The sequence below is a fragment of the Rhyacophila brunnea genome, unplaced genomic scaffold (genome assembly GCF_057557595.1).
Source record: "Rhyacophila brunnea isolate RB1 unplaced genomic scaffold, BYU_Rbru_1.0 scaffold_14, whole genome shotgun sequence".
NCBI lineage: Eukaryota > Metazoa > Arthropoda > Insecta > Trichoptera > Rhyacophilidae > Rhyacophila > Rhyacophila brunnea.
Genome location: NW_028232796.1, coordinates 36,243,188 through 36,264,141, shown reverse-complemented (window position 1 = coordinate 36,264,141; position 20,954 = coordinate 36,243,188). Strand labels below are relative to the sequence as shown.

At 31.4% G+C, this 20,954-nt stretch overlaps 1 protein-coding gene across 1 annotated transcript in view; it reads right to left on the bottom strand.

The window, feature by feature from the left end:
• LOC147075915 (uncharacterized) overlaps positions 1-20,954 on the bottom strand; it is an 86,897-nt gene that overhangs the window by 33,137 nt on the left and 32,806 nt on the right. The window contains exon 2 of the mRNA XM_085942244.1: positions 7,074-7,476. Coding sequence (XP_085798370.1) covers positions 7,074-7,278 — 205 coding nt within the window. The 5' untranslated portion in view covers positions 7,279-7,476. The remainder of the gene's footprint in view (positions 1-7,073; positions 7,477-20,954) is intronic.

Sequence of the window (20,954 nt, the reverse complement as noted above, 5' to 3'; positions counted from 1 at the left end):
CAGGGCACCAAACGTGGGTATGGTAAAATGGACTTACTTCATTTCCCCTTTTCTAGAGATGCCCTGTGGTGAAAATCTATCATTCCATTCTAATCTTCTAATGGGTGAAAATTGCACAAATTTTATTTAAGAAAATACTTGAAGAAGGACTTAAAACTACTTACAAAATCTTCCGTAATAATTATCAAATATGTATTACGAGTGTATGCTTAACAGTGGCGAAGGGTGGAGGTAAGGTGTTTAGATCCAACATAAAAAGTGCACACTAAACTTTGTCAGTCAAACGTAGTTGTTTTCATGGAAATAAAACTACAATGTTGAGACGTTGGTTAGTTTTTAAAATTCAATTAAACCCTGCCTAAGCCAAGCCATAGTAGATAATAGTAAAAAACTTATTAATATATAATTAATAATATATATTAACTTAAGATATTTTTTAGATAGAAGAATATTTTTTTTGATTATGGTTTGGTTTAGGCAGGGCTTAATGAATTTAAAAAACTAACCAACATCATCTGTAATATTATGTATTCTTAATTCAATGAAAACAAAATAAGTATGACTGAAAATTTGTGCACTATTTTTGTCAGATCACCCATAGCATGTCTAACCTATTATGGATTGGTTTAGACAGAGTTTAATTGAATTTTAAAAATTAACCAGCACCATCTGCAAATTGTATTCTTAGTTTAATGAAAACATATATGTATGACTGATAAAGTTTAGTGTGCACTATTTATGTCAAATTTTAACAGCCTAGGGGTGGAGCCTCACCACTGCTAAATAAAAAAAACCTATGTGTATCATTGTTGTTTTATTGTGAACTAAATAATATCATTCTCCAAAAATGCTACGTTTTTTTAAATTATTACAATATTTATCATTTTGCACATTAATTTCATCTTTGCTACTAATTTCTAATTTCATAAATATTTTTATAAAGAGTACTGGACATTGATATTAATTATATTATATAACTAAATACGAAGCATTATTTTAAAGCATATCTAACTATAAACGGAAATAATACGAACATGTAGTATTAATCTTATACATTAATTATGTTTTGTATTAGCATTTTTAGTAAGTAGTAGGTAGGTATATTATAATATCTATCACACAAATAATCTGTTAATATTTATATCTACTTAACATTGTTATAAAAAACTTGCTAAGTGAAAGCCCACGAACATGGTATACAACTGCACTGGAAAATGCATAGAAAACTCACGTAAAATAGTTAATGTCATAAGAAAACTATTCGGAAGTGAGTAAAATTAAGCACAAAAGTCATAAACAATTGTTAAGTTGTGAATTCTGACGTTACTGAAAATAAATGCCTGAAAAAGCTCATCAACGAAGCTTTATAATATCAAAGCAGAAAATTGTTCGTGGAATACGTTTGAAAAGCTTGCATAGGTTGAAGAAAATTTGGAATACATAATATATAACAATTTCCTAGTTGTGAATTAAAGTTTGCAATATTCAGTTTCATGAATTATACCTACTTGACATTAAGTGGCTTTAATATAATTATTACTTATTATGTAATTATCATATTGTAATGTGATGGTACACGATATTACAAAATAATATGTAATATCTTGTGACGTACCTAAATAATAATTGATTTGTCTTCAATTATAAATACCTACCAGTAATAAAGGGTGGAGGTAGACTTTTAAGATCCGCCATAAATAGCGTACACTAAACTTTGTCAGTCAAACGTATTTGTTTTCATTGAAATAAGACTATAATTTACAGATGGTGTTGGTCAGTTTTTAAAATTCAATTAAACCCTGCGAAACCAAGCCATAATAGATAATATTTAAAAAAATACTCGTCTACCTATAAAATATTAAAAATTATGCAATTAAATCATATATACCTTTGAATATTCTATAGATAGAATAATATTTTTTTTTTGTATATTATAGTTTGGTTTAAGCAGGGTTTAATGAATTTAAATAAAAATAACCAACACCATATGTAATATGTATTCTTAATCCAACGAAAACAAATAAGTATGAATGAAAAAGTGTGCACAATTTTGTCGTATCGCCCAAAGTATACCAAAACTATTATGGTTTGGTTTAGGCACGGTTTAAAAAACTAGCCAACACCATCTGTAAATTGTGGTATTAGTTCAATAAAAACAAATATGTTTGATTAACTAAGTTAAATGTGCACTATTTATGGCGGATGTTAACAGCCTACCTCCATCCTTCGCTACTGGTATCTACTACAAGGCACTTGATACAACTAAAATAAATCTGAGTTATATTTCGATGATTTTGATTTTATTTTAGGTTAAGGTGCCGTTATGGTGACAATATTAAATCACTGTTTTAGTTGTTATACATAGGGAAACCAATAATAAGTATCTTATTATTAGTAAAACATTAAAAAAAATCTTAACACAGTTATATTAAATAATTATTCTGCTTATGAAGATATTCAGCGTTTAATTGGTAGTAATAATTAATACAATGTGTTTATTACTTGGTTTTCAATACGTAGAACAATTGCTTTATAACACGTGTTTCGCAATATCAAGTGTTATAAGTGCATACATTATTTACGTTTGGGTTTATGTAATATTATAATTATTATCAACACTGTGTGGTAGGGATAGAAAAGAAGCTATCTGCTTTGGGAAATCGGTAGTTAGTATAATTCCAAGCTGAGAAATTTCAATGCGAAAATCGTAAGGAGTAGGATTTTTTTTAAATGTTGATATTTACGTGTGATTTTGATTTATATTTAGGAATTATAAGCTATTAATTTTATTAAAACCTACTCTATCTGTGACGGCCCCACGATGGCTAAGCGGTAATGTGTCAGCTTATAGTGTCGTGGGGTTCCAAGTTTGAATCCCAGCGCAACTATTCTATACAGAAGACTGCTATCGGCCGCTATCGGCGGCTATCGCGGATGATTATAAAAGTATTATAATTTTTACAGTAAGTTAGTTGTAATTGTTACAATAAGTGCTATGTTTTAACAGCACCTCTATTGGCTGTGCTAAATTTTAGAGCGATATAGACAGTTTTGACTGTTTAGACGGCTAACTTATTGTAACAATTATAATCATGGCTCCCACAAGAGGGGGGCTGACAGGGCTTTAGCCTAGGGGCCCGACGTGATGGGTCAACCAGATAAATGAGACAAATACACATCTTAAATTTGCTCTAATAGCAAAAAAGGTCGACTGCGGTGCTATTTTACTTCGGAGTTATTACCATTTTATAATATATGGTTGTTGTGACGTGTTGAGTGATACTCGACAACATCATCCATAATTTGATGTGTTCAAAAATAGCTAAATTACACTGAATTTTATTTGACCTCGAACACCATTTGAAAAACAATACTGGAGAGCGTCAGACTGCCTTTAACCATAGCGATGGGTAAGGGGGCACGCTTCAAAATGTGGGGGCCATGATTATAATACTTCAATATCAAATATGATAAACTACCCTCGATAGCTGCCGATAGTGGCCGATAGAAGTCTTGTGTATAGAATAGATGCACAGGTCTGGAGAATCTACATGCTGGTTTTTAATGTATATTTAGACCCAGGACCTAATAGGTTGGGCAAGTGGGTAACATCCTACATGTTGATTAAACACGGTGATGTAATGTTATTCGCGCGTTTGAAAATACTGTCTTTAATCAATGTATGATCGTTTTCGTTTAGACGGTTTGCATATTCAGAAAAATTGTTACATTTTAGACTTCAATATGCTTATTAACCCAAATATTGATATTTGGATTTTTCCGATGTAGATCCAATCACAGTCATTGCAATTCATAAATTTTGCTGTTATTCAAAAATTTCCTTTTGCACAGGGTATTGATAAGAATAATAGTTATAATATTAAATAAACTTAACCATAAATTTTGATAATCATACTTGATAAACCTCACCATGTAGGAGAAACACGTGCCATAAAGCAATCGTTATAATATGTGGTAAATACCAAGTGAAAAATTATTTTACAAAGTACCTAATCGGTTATTTTTTAGATACTGTGTCACTTGTACGAAAATTATGTTTTATTTTGTAACTGAGTTATTGTAAAATATGTTTTAATAATTGTGTTATTTATAAATATTGTATTATGTACTTTTCGTCTTTGTAATTACAATGCAGTTGTCACACAAGAGTGATGGGATGATTTGGCAATTTCAAAGTCTTCTGAACATTAATTCATACATTACCGATAACAGAACTCATCATGTCGGTAGTTATTAATATTGCCAACAATAAATTTAAATATAAACATACTTAACGGCCCACATGCTTAGCGTAGGTCAAAATGGAGCTTTTATGGAATTTTCAGAGCATAACCCTGGACATTCCTTAAACGTTGTAGATAATCTATTTATATAATTTTGAAGCCTTATTATCCTTTATATTTAATTTAAATATTTGATGACTGCATAAAGTATTTTTATTACATAAAATAGTATTCTTTTAAGCCTCTTGCGCTAATGTTTTAGAATATGATCATATTTTAGTACGTCCATGTGAAGCGGAACTAACCGATTTTTTTTTTAAACGGTACATGTTCAAACACGCGCGTTACCATGATCTTACTCCCCACTTCATTTATCGTTTGTCAATTTATGGCTACGGCCGTATATTGTAGCTTAACCACTGAGAAATGCCAATCTTAGGTCAGTAAGTATTATAAAGCAATCATTATTCATAAGATGTTTATCACATTTGAATGTTCAAAGACATAGCTTATAATAAGTATCTTTAGAATTATTATCTTAAGTATAAGTATCTTTAGAGAAATCTGTTAATCGTGCCCATTTTTTGAATATTAAAATGCCTAATTCTTGTCAAATTTGGGATCATAAAAATTATAAAATATATTTTTTTATCGTAAATATGTCACTATAGAATGTTAACATTAATTTTACTAATGGTTTTGTAAATGAGTTTAAAAATTAATAAATATAAAAAATATTAACACCACTGCACATGGATGTACTGAAATATGACTATATTCTAAAACATTAGAGCGAGAGGTTTAAAAGAATACTATTTTATGTAATAAAAATACTTTATGCAGTCATCAAATATTTAAAATAAATATAAAGGATAATAAGGCTTAAAAATTATATAAATAGATTATTTACAACGTTTAAGGAATGCTCTAAAAATACCATAAAAGCTCCATTTTGACCTACGCTGAGCATGTGGGCCCTTAAACACGATTTTGCTTATATTTTCATTAAAAACAGTTTTTTAGTCGATGGCTATTTCCTTGTTAATACATACTTTATCATCAATACTGCAAATTAAAACATAAATCGACTAAAAGAACGATTTTCAGGAATTTTCTAGAATTATTATTTTCTGTTGTAAAATGGAATTCTTGCAAGATCTCATACGAGAAAATTGGTGTGATCTATTTTTGAGAAAATATAAAAAAAAACACTAGAGAAAGAAATTTTAGATTTTTCTTTATACAATAAAACTCATAACAATTGTGACAGATTAAATCAGAGGCGGATTTAAAATATGCGAGGCCCTAAGCAATATGGGTTCGTGAGACCCTTGTTATTATTCATTATTGAATATTTATTATATTCATGCGACAGTAGCACAGAGAGACAGTATTACAAAAACATATTACTGTTAAAGTGAAAACGCTTTTACGACAAACAGACAGTACGAGACAATATATTTTGAAGTTAAGTTATTATATTAAAAAAAATGATATTATAATATTGTGAACTATTTACTTACTAGCATATTTTCCCGTCATTATGTGACGGTGCATAAAAGGTAACAATAACATTTTGCTTTCTTGTAGTTTTATAATACTTTGTATTTCTTTATGTAATTCTCTCGTGCAGCTTCGCAGCAAAATTCACAATGAATATATTTTATTTCACTAAAAACAAAAAAAATGTTTATTACTCAATTAGTTATTCTCTGTGTTTGAGGTTCCCGAGTATCCAACGCCCAAGACAGAAGCACAGATCGCCGATCACTTAATCCGCCACTGGTATGAGTGATTACAAATTATTGAAATTGTATTATATTTAAAAAAAGATCACTATTACAAAAAGGAAGTATTGTATAATATAAAATATTTTATTGTTGACATTTTAAAAGAACAAGAAAATCACTAGTCTGCCAAATCTGTCACTGATTAGTTTAAGCAGCCAACGTGTGATTAATTACGATCGACGGATTCGTAGTAATAGTTTAACAAACTAATCACTCAACGAGTGATTAGTATATTAAATCACTAAATGAATAGTTTAATAAATCACCGGAAGATTGAACGATAAAAAAATCACCATAGTATTATTTGTTAACCGAATCAGTGTTTATGGCGAATTTAATGTAATTGTCAAAAAATGAGCAGTGTACAGAAATCGATCACTCAAATATTCAATTAAAAGCTTTGTTAAAAATCATAATTTTTCTATTTTGCTAGAAAACCACATGACTAGTTCAATGCATCAACAGGTGACTAGTTTAAAGAATCAATCACAGGATTTGTAATTTAGTCAGTCTATCTAGTATTATATATCCGAATCACATTTTAAATCACTGTATGACTCGTTTAAGGATTAATTAAATGCTACAAATGAGTATTATTATTAATTGTAAAGCTAATAACTAGTTAACTAATTAAATAATGACTAGTTCATGATATCACTCAATGACTTGTTTACAAAATCAATATTATAGAATAATTGGTAATTTAATAGGTCAAATCAGATGATTATTATTTATCAAAATTAATCAGAAATCGATCACTGGATTTGTAATTCAATGAGCTAGGTCAGATGATTATTATTGAAGTCACGTAAAACTAGTTTGAACATCACTCGATGACTAGTTTAAGGGATCAATCACAGGGTTTGAGACTTGGCACTACATAATCACCAGATAACCATTTCATGAAAATGTAATCACCAAATCACCACGAACTACCCTCGAGTGTGACGCCGCACTAAGGGTGCAAACTTTCAGTGGAAAATAAAAACAAATAAAGCAGTGGCGCGGAAATCGCAAGCGACAAGCAAAGCACCTTCACCGGTTAACGTGCAGCTGTGACGAGGAGCCGCACCGAAGAATATGTGCGTCCGGTAGTGGTGGTCGTCCATTGGCGAGTAGGAACGCATGGGGACGGTCTGGTCACGGGATCGCTTGCCCCCCGTCGCCCGCGCGGCCCGCCCCCCGCCGCCGCCTCCACCGGACTTCCTCTCCGAACCGAAGTTCTTGCGGAACATTAAATTCATCGCGGCTGTTTTGGCGCCCAATCTTCTTTTTGAGGGGCAGTGTTGGCTGCACTTTTGCGCGGGAAAACTGACGCAGGAAAACTGCGTGGTATTTTTATTCACTAAATTTTATTTGGTTCAAGTCCTCATTGTTTTATGATTAGATTGTCACTTTTTATTTAAAAAAAAAAACTTTTGATCTCTATTCCATTAATTAATCTTAGTATAACGACATAATATTAAGTAAATTAAAACACAGTATATCGATTGGTTAGTGCACAAATGTTGTATATTCAAGTGTTATATTTTATTTTGAGAAAATTGATGTTGGAAATTTTAAATCAATTAAAAACTTGTGCCTATATTATATATGATATTTTCTCAAATAGGCTATCTGAGACGCACACTATTTCTACAGGATGACAAACGAAAGTTTTGTATATACCTAATAACTCTAAGCTGTTTGATCTCGTCGTGTTACTTGATTCGTATTGCATCACTCATGGCCTATCGCAAGAGTGAGAGACAGAGAATATACGAATCTTTGCGCTTTGAAATGAGGCGTAGTTTGTCTTACAATCACGCAGTAGGCTTTTTGCACAGTAAAATACTAGTTTGACGACAAGTACAGTAAGTGCACCAGTGTTGCCAACCGTACTATAATTATAGTGCAATACTATAATTTTGGTTCTGCAAAAAATGTAAAATACTATAATTTCACGCCAAATATGCCATGATACTATACTTTTAAAGGATTTAAGCCGAAAAATGTTCCTGTACTATATTTTTTACAGAAATACTATAATTATTATGCCTTTGTACTATAATCAGCATAGAAAAAGATGGCAGCACTGAAGTGCACAGAAGAGGATCAAAGCTTTATTTTCACAACGAATAGGAAATTGTGTATTTCTTTATGATGGTGAAAGGCATGTGTTGTTGTTTAATACATTATCCTCAGCTAAATATAATTAGTTTGTCTGATTTGAAAAGTGCTAATAGGAGAATGTAGTTGATAACTGCCAGTTTTGATACATGATAATAGATCATAGTCAACTTGAAGTTGGACATACCTGATGTAGAGAAACTCAAAGTAAATGCCATCAATATAATTTGTGGATAGAAAATCGTCAATTAATTTCCCCCATTAATCATTGTAATAGAAATATTTATACCGTCAATCAGAATAGTGAAATCACCATTATTTAGTGTGGAATTATATTTTTTGATCATCACGTACCTACATAGGTTCTGGCAATAAAGACATACCTACAGTCATTTATTTTGTGGCACATACAAACTGTTTAAGCCATATTGAGCCAGACGCTGATTGATTTAGAGCAGTGCTTCTCAAACTTTTTCATATCACGGCCTACGAAATTAGAAAATAAATCCAAGGCTCTCTCTCAAAAAATGTAGTCTTTAGTGACCAACAGTACTTTATTTACCATGAATTATTATCATTGGTGCATTTTTTATTATTTTTTATACTATTTTATACGTATTTAAACTAATAGAATATTTCATTTACTTACTAGTAAAGCAAAAATTAACATACAGTCTACAAAAATAATTTAATGAGAGGGGTGTGATTGCATATTTTTACATAATAAATCAAAATCTTGTACAATGTTTAAAATGCTAATTCGCAGGATTTGCTTCAAAGTCTCCGTTGAAAGACACGACCCGTGTTTATTTGTATTACCAGTAATGATGAAAACGCTGTTTCGCATTAGGAATTATGATTAATAATGCTGCTTTTGCGATTGACCGATATTCTTGCTGTGACCTTATCCAAAATTCTGGAAAACTTCATTAAACTCGACTTCAGGGGAATTATCTGATCTAATATCAATCAATTCTTCTTGAGCTGCCCACGTAATATGAACATATTTTAAGGATTTAGTAAATGGTGTTCTTATCCAATTGTAGGTACTTATCGTCTTCGTTTACGTTTAGGAAATATTTGTTGAAATACTGAAATATTTCGCGGCTTCCTGGCTGGAGCTCGTACTCGGAGAAGTACTGATTTAGAGGACCATCCGATAGTGATCAACTATTTTTGAAGGTATACAATGTACAGTTAGTTTGATTCGATTGAAACTAGACTGTCTTATTTGTTAAATAAAAAAAAACTGTCAAAAAATAAATAAAATGCGTAGGTACCTACTTAGCCCTTTTAAGGAAAAGTCAACGGTTAAATTAAAAAAAAACCTGTGATGTGCGTGTTGACAAAATAATAATTTAAAACATGACGACGTGTACTCTGATACTGGGTGTGCGGGGGGGGGGGGTATGACTTTAGGAGTAACGAGGAGATAAGAGATCGCACCAACCAGCCTCTCATCACGCTGAAAGTGAAGAGGTGACGTTGGACCATAAAATAACATCAACAAGGCTTGATTGTTCTTAAAGCCAACTGGATTCTGGTGTCCTGGAAGGCCGCTAAATACTATATAGATATAGAATAGTGTATACGTGGAGCTACAGCATGCTGGTATGACCTGGAACGATGCAAGTAGACTGCCTAGCGACAGGTATTCTTGGAGGCGCCGCATGGTGTCCATAATATGCTCCAACTAAGGGGCGGATATGGCCAAATAAGAAGAAGTTATAATCACAGACATCTGATGTATCAAATATGGTTTTATTCTCAAATTTAACACGACGACGTGTTTACAATATAAATCTTTTATGATATTAAAATATTCCAGGTGGTCATTAAATGTTAATTTATATGATAAGAAACGATAAAGTATCATAATGACATATTCCATGTATTTCCTACAATCTCTACAGGTTATCTAGATCCTAGACTAACCCTGCAAAGAGATCTACATTTTAAATTTTAGACTTTCACACAACACCCAGGCTTTTAAGAAATTTGGTACAAAAGGTCAACATGTAATTTTCAAGATATAACTTTTTAAAATATACATTTTAAGTGCTATCTAAAAACACTAGATTAGGTAGATAGACGCTTAAGCAAAAATACTAGATCTGGTAAGAAAATGTTAATTTAGTAACGCTGTCATAGAGCCAGAGTCGTGGTGCAGTGATTTATTTATATCTATTAAAAACCTCATCGTGAAAAATGTCCACCTGTTAATTTTTTTGAGTGCCTAATATACTTCAAGGAAAATTGTCACAGCGTGTAAGTAAAAGTCACATAATAATATGTCCCGAAATATTCTATTTTGAATTCGAATCAAGTGACATTAGACATATTCAAATTTATGTTCGGTGCACAAAACATTGTTGGCAACACATGAAAATTAAACAAACACTAAATAATGAAGTTGGCATTAAAAGTTCTCGCAAACGTCAGATTAATGATTGTTGGCGGGAAAATCATTTCAAATGTAATGTTAAACTCTCTGGGTGTATAGATATTATTGAAATGACTTTTAGTGTTTGTTTTATTTTTCAAGTTTCCGTTCTGAAATTATTTCTGGCGCTCAGAATACGAATTATGCAATTACACTGTGTTGCCGTGTAATTCGCATTGTTTCCTGAAAAAATCTGGCGCGTATTTAAAAGAATTTTCTTTTTTTTTATTTCCGCGATTTATTTTATGTGAAGAACAATGGAATTTTCTTAATTTTTTTAATTATTAGCATCACGCATTGTTGTTGAAATACGCACAAGTTTGCCCTAAGGCGTCAAGTTTTGTGCTTTGAGAATCGATGCCTTCGCCGAATATTAGAGATACACTGGTTCGACCACCTCGCGAGGACTGGTGCAACTACGAAAAGATGCTTCATGTTGCTTGTACATAAGCAACACATGTTCCTGATGGCGCTAGAGAATTTGACACGCCGCACCCTTGTACAGCAAAGACGTAGACGCGACCATCTGCATGTCCTATGCTTCGATGTTGTAGAGTGTAGATTAATAGGGTGAAGTGAAATAGTTGACTATGCCGAGAGGAAAATTAATCATATTATAAACTTGTATCACAACAAACATATTATTTTGGAAACTCGTGAGACATATCAAAAGACAAAATCTTGGCAATGGACAAGATTCGAAACTGCATCCATCGATTTTCGGCCAATGTACTTTAACAATAACCACCTGCGCCCTATCTAATTACGACGAAATTAACTAATAAATATGCAAATGAAGCGCTTTACAAATTTCGCTAATATGTTCCAATATTAGCGCTAAGCTTTTGTCGTTTGAATCAAGATAATATAATGATGTCAGATTCTTGTGACAGTTCAGGCGACTCATTTAAGTGAGTTTATCGTTACTTAAAATTTAAAATTAAACTAACACAAAGTAATTTCATCGTGGCCGCAATGCCTTATATGTGAATATGTCCTTCCTTTACCAAATTTTGATCACAAGTCAGCGTCACGGTTTTGATGCTGAAGACGTTTTACGCATTGGAAAATAAATCTTAATTCATAAAAGTGTGAGTTTTACTAAAAAGGAATCTGTAATACTAAATGTTTTGCAGTTATTTTAAGTATTAACTTCAGTAACCTTTATCAGCTATTTTCAAAATTTTACATTTCTTCTTCAAAAAAGAATGCTTTTTCAATATTTTTGTTTAGTTTCTAAAAGTGATTGTTTTATAAAACGATATTGGTTTATATTGAAATAAATTTGTACTTATATTCTTATTTTTATAAGTTGTATTTATTGACAATGCGAAACATGTTGAAAGTTTTAAATACGATCCCAGACGCACGGTTTAGTTTTCCAAACAAAACTCGAAACATTTATCTATTCATTTGTTTTCCGCACGCCTGAAAAAAACGATTCTTACATTTTCCGCTAGATGTCAATGCGCACTGAAAGTCAAAACATTTTTTTTATGGCTGCACTAATTTAGATGTAATCTCGCATTTTTTCGCATGTTTTTATGGTTGTGAATTTAATTACTAGGGCACTAAAACAATATTATGAAATAATGTACTACGCACGTACATTGTATTCCCAGATGTTGTGAAAATAAAGTGAAAGGGTGATTTGTATAATATAAGTGTTTATGTTTCGTTCATTTGTATTTCAACAAAAGGTTTAAAGTTGAATAAAGAAAACGTTACGTTTGGCAGAATTGACAGAAACATAATTCAATGGATAACAAAATGTTTTCGCAATAATACAATGTTCTTTGACATTATGTTAATTTTTCATTTAAATACGTAATAATTATGAATTTAATTTTATAAGTAGATAATGCTACATAAAAACATAATATCGTAGGTGAAATAAAAAGTATGATACCAAAAATAAGTGTTCATAAAATGTTTTATATGGAAGTTTCTATGGCAAGACAAACCTTTGTTTATTGAATTGAAGTGTACAGCACTAATTATGATCTACTTATGATCTCAGAAAACAAACAGTAAGATTTTAATATAAAACAATAATTGTGTATAATATATTGTAACGTAATTTTATGTTGACTAAATAAAATAGAAAGATATAGCATTTATATTATATATACGTTTTACTTTTCAGTTTATCAGATTGCTAGAATAACAAGCAAACAGTTTATTTTCTGGAAGAACGTGTGTAGACCCGTGTTTAGAGCACCGGATAGCCCCCAAAATTAAGTACATAACATGTTATATATTATTGTCATTGTGTATAATTGAGATCGCAAGTGCCTTTCTCAATATGAAATGCCTCTTTAGCAATTGAGACCTTAACCTAGGTCTGAGACTGTGCATGGTTTGTTGTTATGTTTTCTAAATTATCTTCTACGCTAAATCAAGAGATGTCACGGAGTGTTGAGGCTTTTGAGATGTGGCTGTATGGACGCATCCTGAAAATTTATTGGACTGACCGGGTGTAAAAATGTTGAAGTTCTCAGTCAAATGGGAAAGGACCGAGAAGTTCTGCGTAACATTAAGAGAGGACAAAGTTACAGCATTCCCTAATTTGTCATCCAAAGAAAGATCAACGGTAAGCGTAGCAGAGGACGATGTCGCATTTTGTACCTTAAGAACTTCCGTGATTGGTACGAGTCCAGCTCCATCAAACTGTTATGGGTAGCAGATCATAAGGCAAAGTTCACCATGATGGTGGCTGACCTCCGATATGTGCTATCCACGAAAAGGAGAGGAATGTATTATCTCCGTATTACATAGCAATTGCGTATATCGTTTAAAGTAGATATTTGTGTATAATATGCAAAAAGACGTTGAAAATTTAAAGATATAAATATATTACATTTTCTTTTATTGTGTTAACTGTCAATATTCATGGTGCAAATGCATTGTATTATTAATTTACATTTTGTCCATTGAAAATTTCTCTCTGAGGCGGATGACATCGGTCCAGACATAATAATTAATAAAAGTGGAAAAACTACTATACAAATTTGCGTTTTATTAAATTAGATTACTAATACATAGGTATATATTATATATTATTATGAAATGTATGTAGAGCAATAATTAAAGTTACTACGAAATATACTCTTTTGATATTTTTGACCTTGAAAGTTTGCAAATTCATAATTAATAATTAATATAATTTACAGATTAATTCATTGCTTCATAGAGCGTATGGTTTCTGTATAGCTTGCGAGGGATATGGCCATGGACCCCACAAGGAGGGGGATGACAGGGCTCAAGCCTGGGATCCGGCGTCGCTTGTCGAGCAGCTAAGTGAAATAAACACATCACAAATTTGCTCTAATAGTAAAAAAAGGCGCATGCGGCGCTATTTTACTTACATAATATTAAATAAACATATCAACATATATTGCTATACGATGCATGTTGATGTGATATTGACGTGTAGAATTTTATGTTAAGTTTAATTATTTTTATTTATAACGTTTTTATTAGCTCGTATTCTTGTTAGTCCGGTGGTTGTTTGTGCAGTACAAATCTTGCAATCGATTTTTAACTAACTTCCCGACTAGCTAGACATTTGAAACTTTTAGAATATATCAGAACACGATGCCAATGCATTCTATTAGCCATCTGTTTTGTATGGAAAGTTTTTTCAGAAAAATCCGTAAAAAGTAAAAAAATATTATTGATTGCTAAGGGGGTGGTCTTAGCAACTAAATTATTAATATATACGTGCGTTACTATGGAAATCAAAATGAAATGTCATGTTGACATTTCAGTATTCTATATTTGTTTGTTTGTTTGTTTTTTATTTACTTCATATCAAGTACAAGTTTGAGCATACTGAGCATAATAATTCAACAGAAAATTTAAAACGTTGTATATAAAAAGTTCTTTTTATCTTGTAATTATTGGTATGTACGTTTCTTGACTAATAAAATTTACTATTTAGCCAATATGGCGAAGGGTTGCATGTTACTTGTCTTGACTACATCATCAATCTCATTAAAATGTCTAAGGACTTAATTGCTAAGGAAATGTATAAGGTTACTGCAGACTTATGCAATTCTTAATTCATCAGTTATGCCGATACATAGGCAATATTTATGAATTACCAATCATTATCATCGCGCACCGCAATAACTCTAAAGTTTGTTTATATTCAGACTAGCGTTATTTTTTTCTGAAATTAATTATTACGTTTTGAATCATTCGTGAAGGACACTAAATCAAAGGGAAAATTTCAAGAGGTCGACTGTGATCGTCCCTAAGGATGTGGCGTCCCTGCTATGTGATCAGCGCTGGATTAATCTATAATCAAAATAAGTCCTGCTTAGGGCATCACAGGATAGGCGACACTACACATTTTTTTATAATAGGTCTATGATCATAGTATGTGTTGTAATTAGCGATTACAATCCCGGGATCCCGAGCTATTTTCGATACCCATGAATCCCGGGATTGATAAACATAATCCCGGGATTTCGGGATTGATTTTTTTTATCAATTTTTATGTAAAATAAAATAAAAGCGAAAATATATCAGAAAAAAAACTTTTAATAAAAAATAACTAGGTACATTAGAAATAAACTGAGTTTGAATGAAGTTTGATTTATACCCATGTGTAGGTTGCCGATTCATTTTATTTTTTCGCATACATTATTAAAAATTGAAAGATTGGAAAAAAACAATGCTTCGCACTTTTCACAAAGTAATTCCACCATGATATCATACGTTTTACGGCAGTTTCATATTTGGCTGACTAACTAGATTTATGAAGCGGAAAGGCCATAAGTACGCCATGATTATTTGCTTTACTATTTTAAATCTCATTAAGTCTTTACTATCAGAAACAGCAATCTCCTATTAAATTCACATTATTATTTCTATTACAATATTATTTACTCCATTAAACTTGTGTATTTCCAAGATTGAACGTATACAATATTAACAATAAATGTCTTTAATAGTATAAATTATTCTAGATTTATTTTTGACCGATTTTATCAATGTTATTTGTAAATATAAAAATTTTATATTAACAATGGAAAAAATGCCAATCCCGGAACCAGTCCCGGGATCCCGGGATTGTCAAATTGTAATCCCGAAATCCCGGGATCAAAATTTTGGCTCGGGATTGGATTCCCTAGTTGTAATGTATGTAAATGTTTTTAAATGTCCATTTATAAACCATTAATTATTGTATTCAAAAATAATTACAAGATAAAAAGAACTTTTTATATACGACGTTTTTAAATTTTCTGTTGAATCATATAAACTTGACATTTAATATGTATTAATAAAAACTTTTTATTGTACTTGATAGAAATACTGAATAATATTATAGAATACAGAAATGTTATTTTGACATTTCATACTGATTTCTATAGTAACGCACGTGCACGTATATATTAATAATTTAGTTGCTAGGACCCACTTAGCAACCAATAATAGTGAGTAGTAAATATTACTTTTAACAAATGTTTTCCGAAACATACAAAACAGAATTAACTGAAAATGAATTCAATTCTGCTTAAAGATGGCCAAAGGTATTAAAAGAATGCATTGTCGTCATGTTCTGATAAATTCTAAAAGTTTCAAATGTCTAACTAGTCGGGAAGTTAGTTAAAAATCTTGGAAAAACTTGTACTGCACAAGAAAAAAATCTGTACCGGACAAACAAGAATACGAGCTAATAAAAACGTTGTAATAAACGTTTTTTTTATCACAATGTAAGTTTTGTTCCATTTCTAAAAATACATTTTTTTTACGTTTTTTTTATTAGGTTATATATGGGGGCACCAAACTGTACGTGCTGTAAGCGTGACATAACCTTCAATAATTTGTAAATGAGGGTAAATAGTGATATGTATATATATAATATTATAATCGATGGAAGTATCTTTATCTTGAAGCTCTCTTCACAATATTCCAGTATGTGGAGCATTAATTTTGTGGGAAAATGCAGTCACCACAATTTAACGACTTTCGTATAAAGTATATTATTTTACGATCTTCATTTGAGATAGGAGTGCAGTGCTTTAGGGTAACCATATTATGTTGAACGTATTAAAATAGATCACATGACAGTATGTAGGTATGTTTGTCTTACAACCAGAATTTTGATTGGACTGAAGCTAAGGCAGCGACGTCCCTAAACAAAATACCGCCCCTAGGCAGCGCAAATGCCACCCCATTTTTATACAGTATTTTTTTTATCATTCTTTAATGACTCTAAAATCTAAGAAAGATGTTCTATAGTATGGCTCCATTACGAACAAAATAATATACCACAAAATCTAATTTAAATGCCATCTCTACTTCAATAGACAATTAATAGTCCAAGGTTTCAGATAGGTACATTTAAAAATACACCTGACAACTTTCGAAACTTGCGAATCACTGGCAAAAATATTTGGATAAATTAATTAGGTAAGTACCTATTTACCTACCTATGATTCAATAAATATAATTCACAAATATGCACGTGTCATTACTGGTCATCAAAGACATGATGCCCAAAGACAATGAAAGTAAACTAGACATCGCGAACCCGACAAAAAAAATTACAGTCCTGTTGAACATTTTATGTTAATTAATACATTTTGTTTCCAACCAGTGAGCTGATTTTTTAATAGAAAGATATTTCCGTTATTACTAAGTTTAGGTACCTATTCCTATATATATCTTATGATTCTCCTCGCTTTGCCGCCCTTCGAGTAACTGCCGCCGCCAAGCGACGTCAAACTGCCTCACTTCCGTGAGATAAGTCACTGAGATAAGGTATAACCTAACGATAATTTTATTATTGTCTTCGTTTATGAAGATTTCTTATAATATTATTATGACTTAATATAGTTTTTCCAATAAAATTATTAAAGATAAACGTAAAAAATTCACTGTTGCGTTCAACGCACGAAGACCGGATAGTTTTGTACGAAAACATGTATAATAATAAAAATTTACCGATTCACAAAAGACATAAAAGCATTAAAATCGAATTGAATTATCAATCAGGCTTTAACCGAAGCATCCAATTCCTTTACATAACACCATGAATAATCATTTTTACGATATTTTGGACTGATTGGACATTAAACTCATATTAATTACATTCATCAGAAAGCCTAATTATTGGCAATTTTTCGCAAGAATTACAAATGGATCGATACCTCCATATAATATAAGATAGCTAATCCAAAAAAAAAAATCAAAAAAATCAAATCCCACTTGGTTCAATTTTATTTTCTACTATTTTTCGAATACATAATATGCGTGTCTGTGGTTATTCAAATTAATGTATTTTCAATAAAAGAATTTATAAAACTTAAATTTGGTAATTTTCTATATATTATTATAAATAGTAACACACTTCACTCTTTATCAGTTGTATTTATATATCGTACATAATAACAATATATAGAGGCTGAATATGCCAAAAGGCGAAACGTGGGTCACTAAAACCAACTCATATGTAATAGTACATTTATAATTATTTGAAAACACTTCTGTGACGGCTAAAGTGAAAATTATTATCACTTAATCATATTTATGTATTGAGGCAGTTAATTGTTAATAATTACAAGATAAAAAGAACTTTTTATAATATATACAACGTTTTTAAATTCTTTTGAACCATATAAACTTGACTTGACTAGCTTAAACGATCAAAAAAATTTGTACTTGACATGTCATATTGATTTCCATAGTAACGCACGTATTTATTAATAATTTAGTTGCTAGGACCCAGACCCCTAGCAACCGATAATGGTGTCGAAATAACTTTTCATACAAAACAGAATTAACTGGAAATGAATTCAATTCTACTTAAAGATGGCTAAAATGCATTGGCATCGTTTTCTGATATATTCTATAAGTTTCAAATGTCTAGCTAGTCGGGAAGTTAGTTAAAAATCGATTGCAAGATTTGTACCGGACAAAGAACCAGCGGACAAATAAGAATACGAGCTAAGAAAAACGTTGTAAAATACGTTAACCGTCTGAACTGTCAAAACTGTCTATCTCGCTCTAAAAGTTAACACAGCCAAGAGAGGTGCTTAGCACTTTTTGACAGTTTAGAGTGTTTATACGGTTAACTTATTGTAACAATTAACCCCCCAATACATAATTAATATGATAAACTACCATCAATAGCCGCCTTGTGTATAGAATAGCTTTGTTAAGTAGATTTTTTCTAGTGGCTTCTTCAAGTCTTTTCAAATTATATATGTTGAATAAAAGAAGGGGCACTTAGGCGAAAGTGAATTATTTACGAAGTGAGATTTTTTAGAATGTCATATTGTGTTCCAAAAATGCATCAGCAAGACATTATTTTTGGTAAGGTCATTAATAAGGTTACATGTAATTTATTGTACTTATGCAGTTTACCGTAGCACAATTTTTACCGTGAGATGTCGTACCGACAAATAAGGTCACTTTGCCTAATTTTAAATATTTTTTTGTTTAATTTAAAAATTTTGTCGGTTTTTTATAAGAAAATTTATTTCGAATTATATTTAATTCAATTTTTTGGATCAAGAATAATATTTTTTTATGGTTTCATGGTTATAAATCATGGCAAATGGGTTAATTTTTTTTCAAAATAAACATCAGGCAAAGTAACCTCACGATTTGGAGTTTGTTTGCCTACACCTACTCCTTTAACGATTTTGCTCATATAGTATCGTAGGTAACGGAAACAGATTGCCGTATAACAATAAGATAAAGCATTTTATGAGCAGCTACTTGATAACCTACACTTGAATCATTCAGAATTCTATATAAATATGTACGTATGTTTTTTCCTTGTATTCCGGTGTTTTGTGTTACGTATTCTATTGAGACATGAATTTGATCTCAATACTATATGGCTACCTGTTTCCAATACAATAGCTCACAGTAAACTGTGATATGGTGAACTGCATAGATACAATTTTCCGTACACATGCTAATAAAAATATATTACGATAGAAACTCATATTCCATTCATTCATGTTTTAAAATATGATGTTAAAATTTAATTTGATTATGGCTGTATTTGATTCAAAGTGTATGCACTATAGAAATGAATAATTTTGCATAATGGTCACCTCGTTCGAGTAATTTTAACTTTGCAACTGACACTAAAATAGAATAAGTAGGTTTACGACGTTTACTTATAAGAGGAGCTTTTGGCGCGAATAACGAAAGCTCTCGCGAGAAATTCGAAACTGAATTTCGTTGCAAAGTAAATAATTACATCAGTGTTCGATGTAAAGAGTTTTGAATGGAAACCACACCGTCATTAATCATTAAAACAGACACTGAATGTTATTCTAAACAGTCTCATATTGAGATTAATAGTGTTTACTGTCAATGCTTGATGGAAGAACAACACATGATTATAACACGAAACAAACATTTTTTTGTTCTTCTCATAATAATTTTGTGTTTTATAAAATAAGCACTTGTCCAGGCTGACAAAGTATAATGGGGGCGCATATTATGCCATCACCAGGAAACACAAAAATAAGGGTAGTTGGCTGCCTTCTAGTGTGAAACTGTAAAAAGGTTTAATGCTCGGGTCTAGCGAAGTATGGGATAAATTTAAATACTAAACTTGTTAAAGAGATTTTCAATCAGTATTATAATGTTCATTAAAGTTTACCACGTTAACGAAAAACGCAGTCAATGTTGGTAATATTTGTGGATACTTGGCACGCTTTTTATTTCATAATATAATAAGTCGAATCTCGCTTTAAAACCCTTGTCCATGGCGACTGGATACTTGGTATTTGCATTTTATTGATCTGCACTGTAGTCATCAACAATTCATTGAGGAGATGTCGTTATTTGGTTTTTGAACTTCATCTTAGATTAATTTGTGAACCGGCTATTGTTCAAACAGTTGATAAACAGTACAACTGGAAACCTTTTTGGCATTATAATAGTGAAAACGTGTTACAGTTACAGCTTATCATTGAAATATATGTAGCAACAATAATCACTCAGCATTCAATGAGTAACACACTTTAATATGTAGGTTTTGTTGTCAAAACAATACAATAGAGCGATAATGCTAGTCAGCATTTCCTCAATCATAACTAGATCAGTAGGGTATGTTATGATTTGTTAATTGCGACAATATCTCTTGTAATATACCTACATACTGAATTTATATTAATAAGAAGGACAATCCATGAATTCTCACTCACTCATCGAGACCGTCACGTGACACACCACTATTGTCACGAGTCCTTCAGTTGACGTAGTCAATCGAAACTCCATTCGAATCACGGCCCTCAGTTCATTAATACAATCAATCTCTTGATCACATCGATCTTATCAGTACATCCATACCGTAATTAAAAACCCCACGCAGCAATCCTTATTATTGTA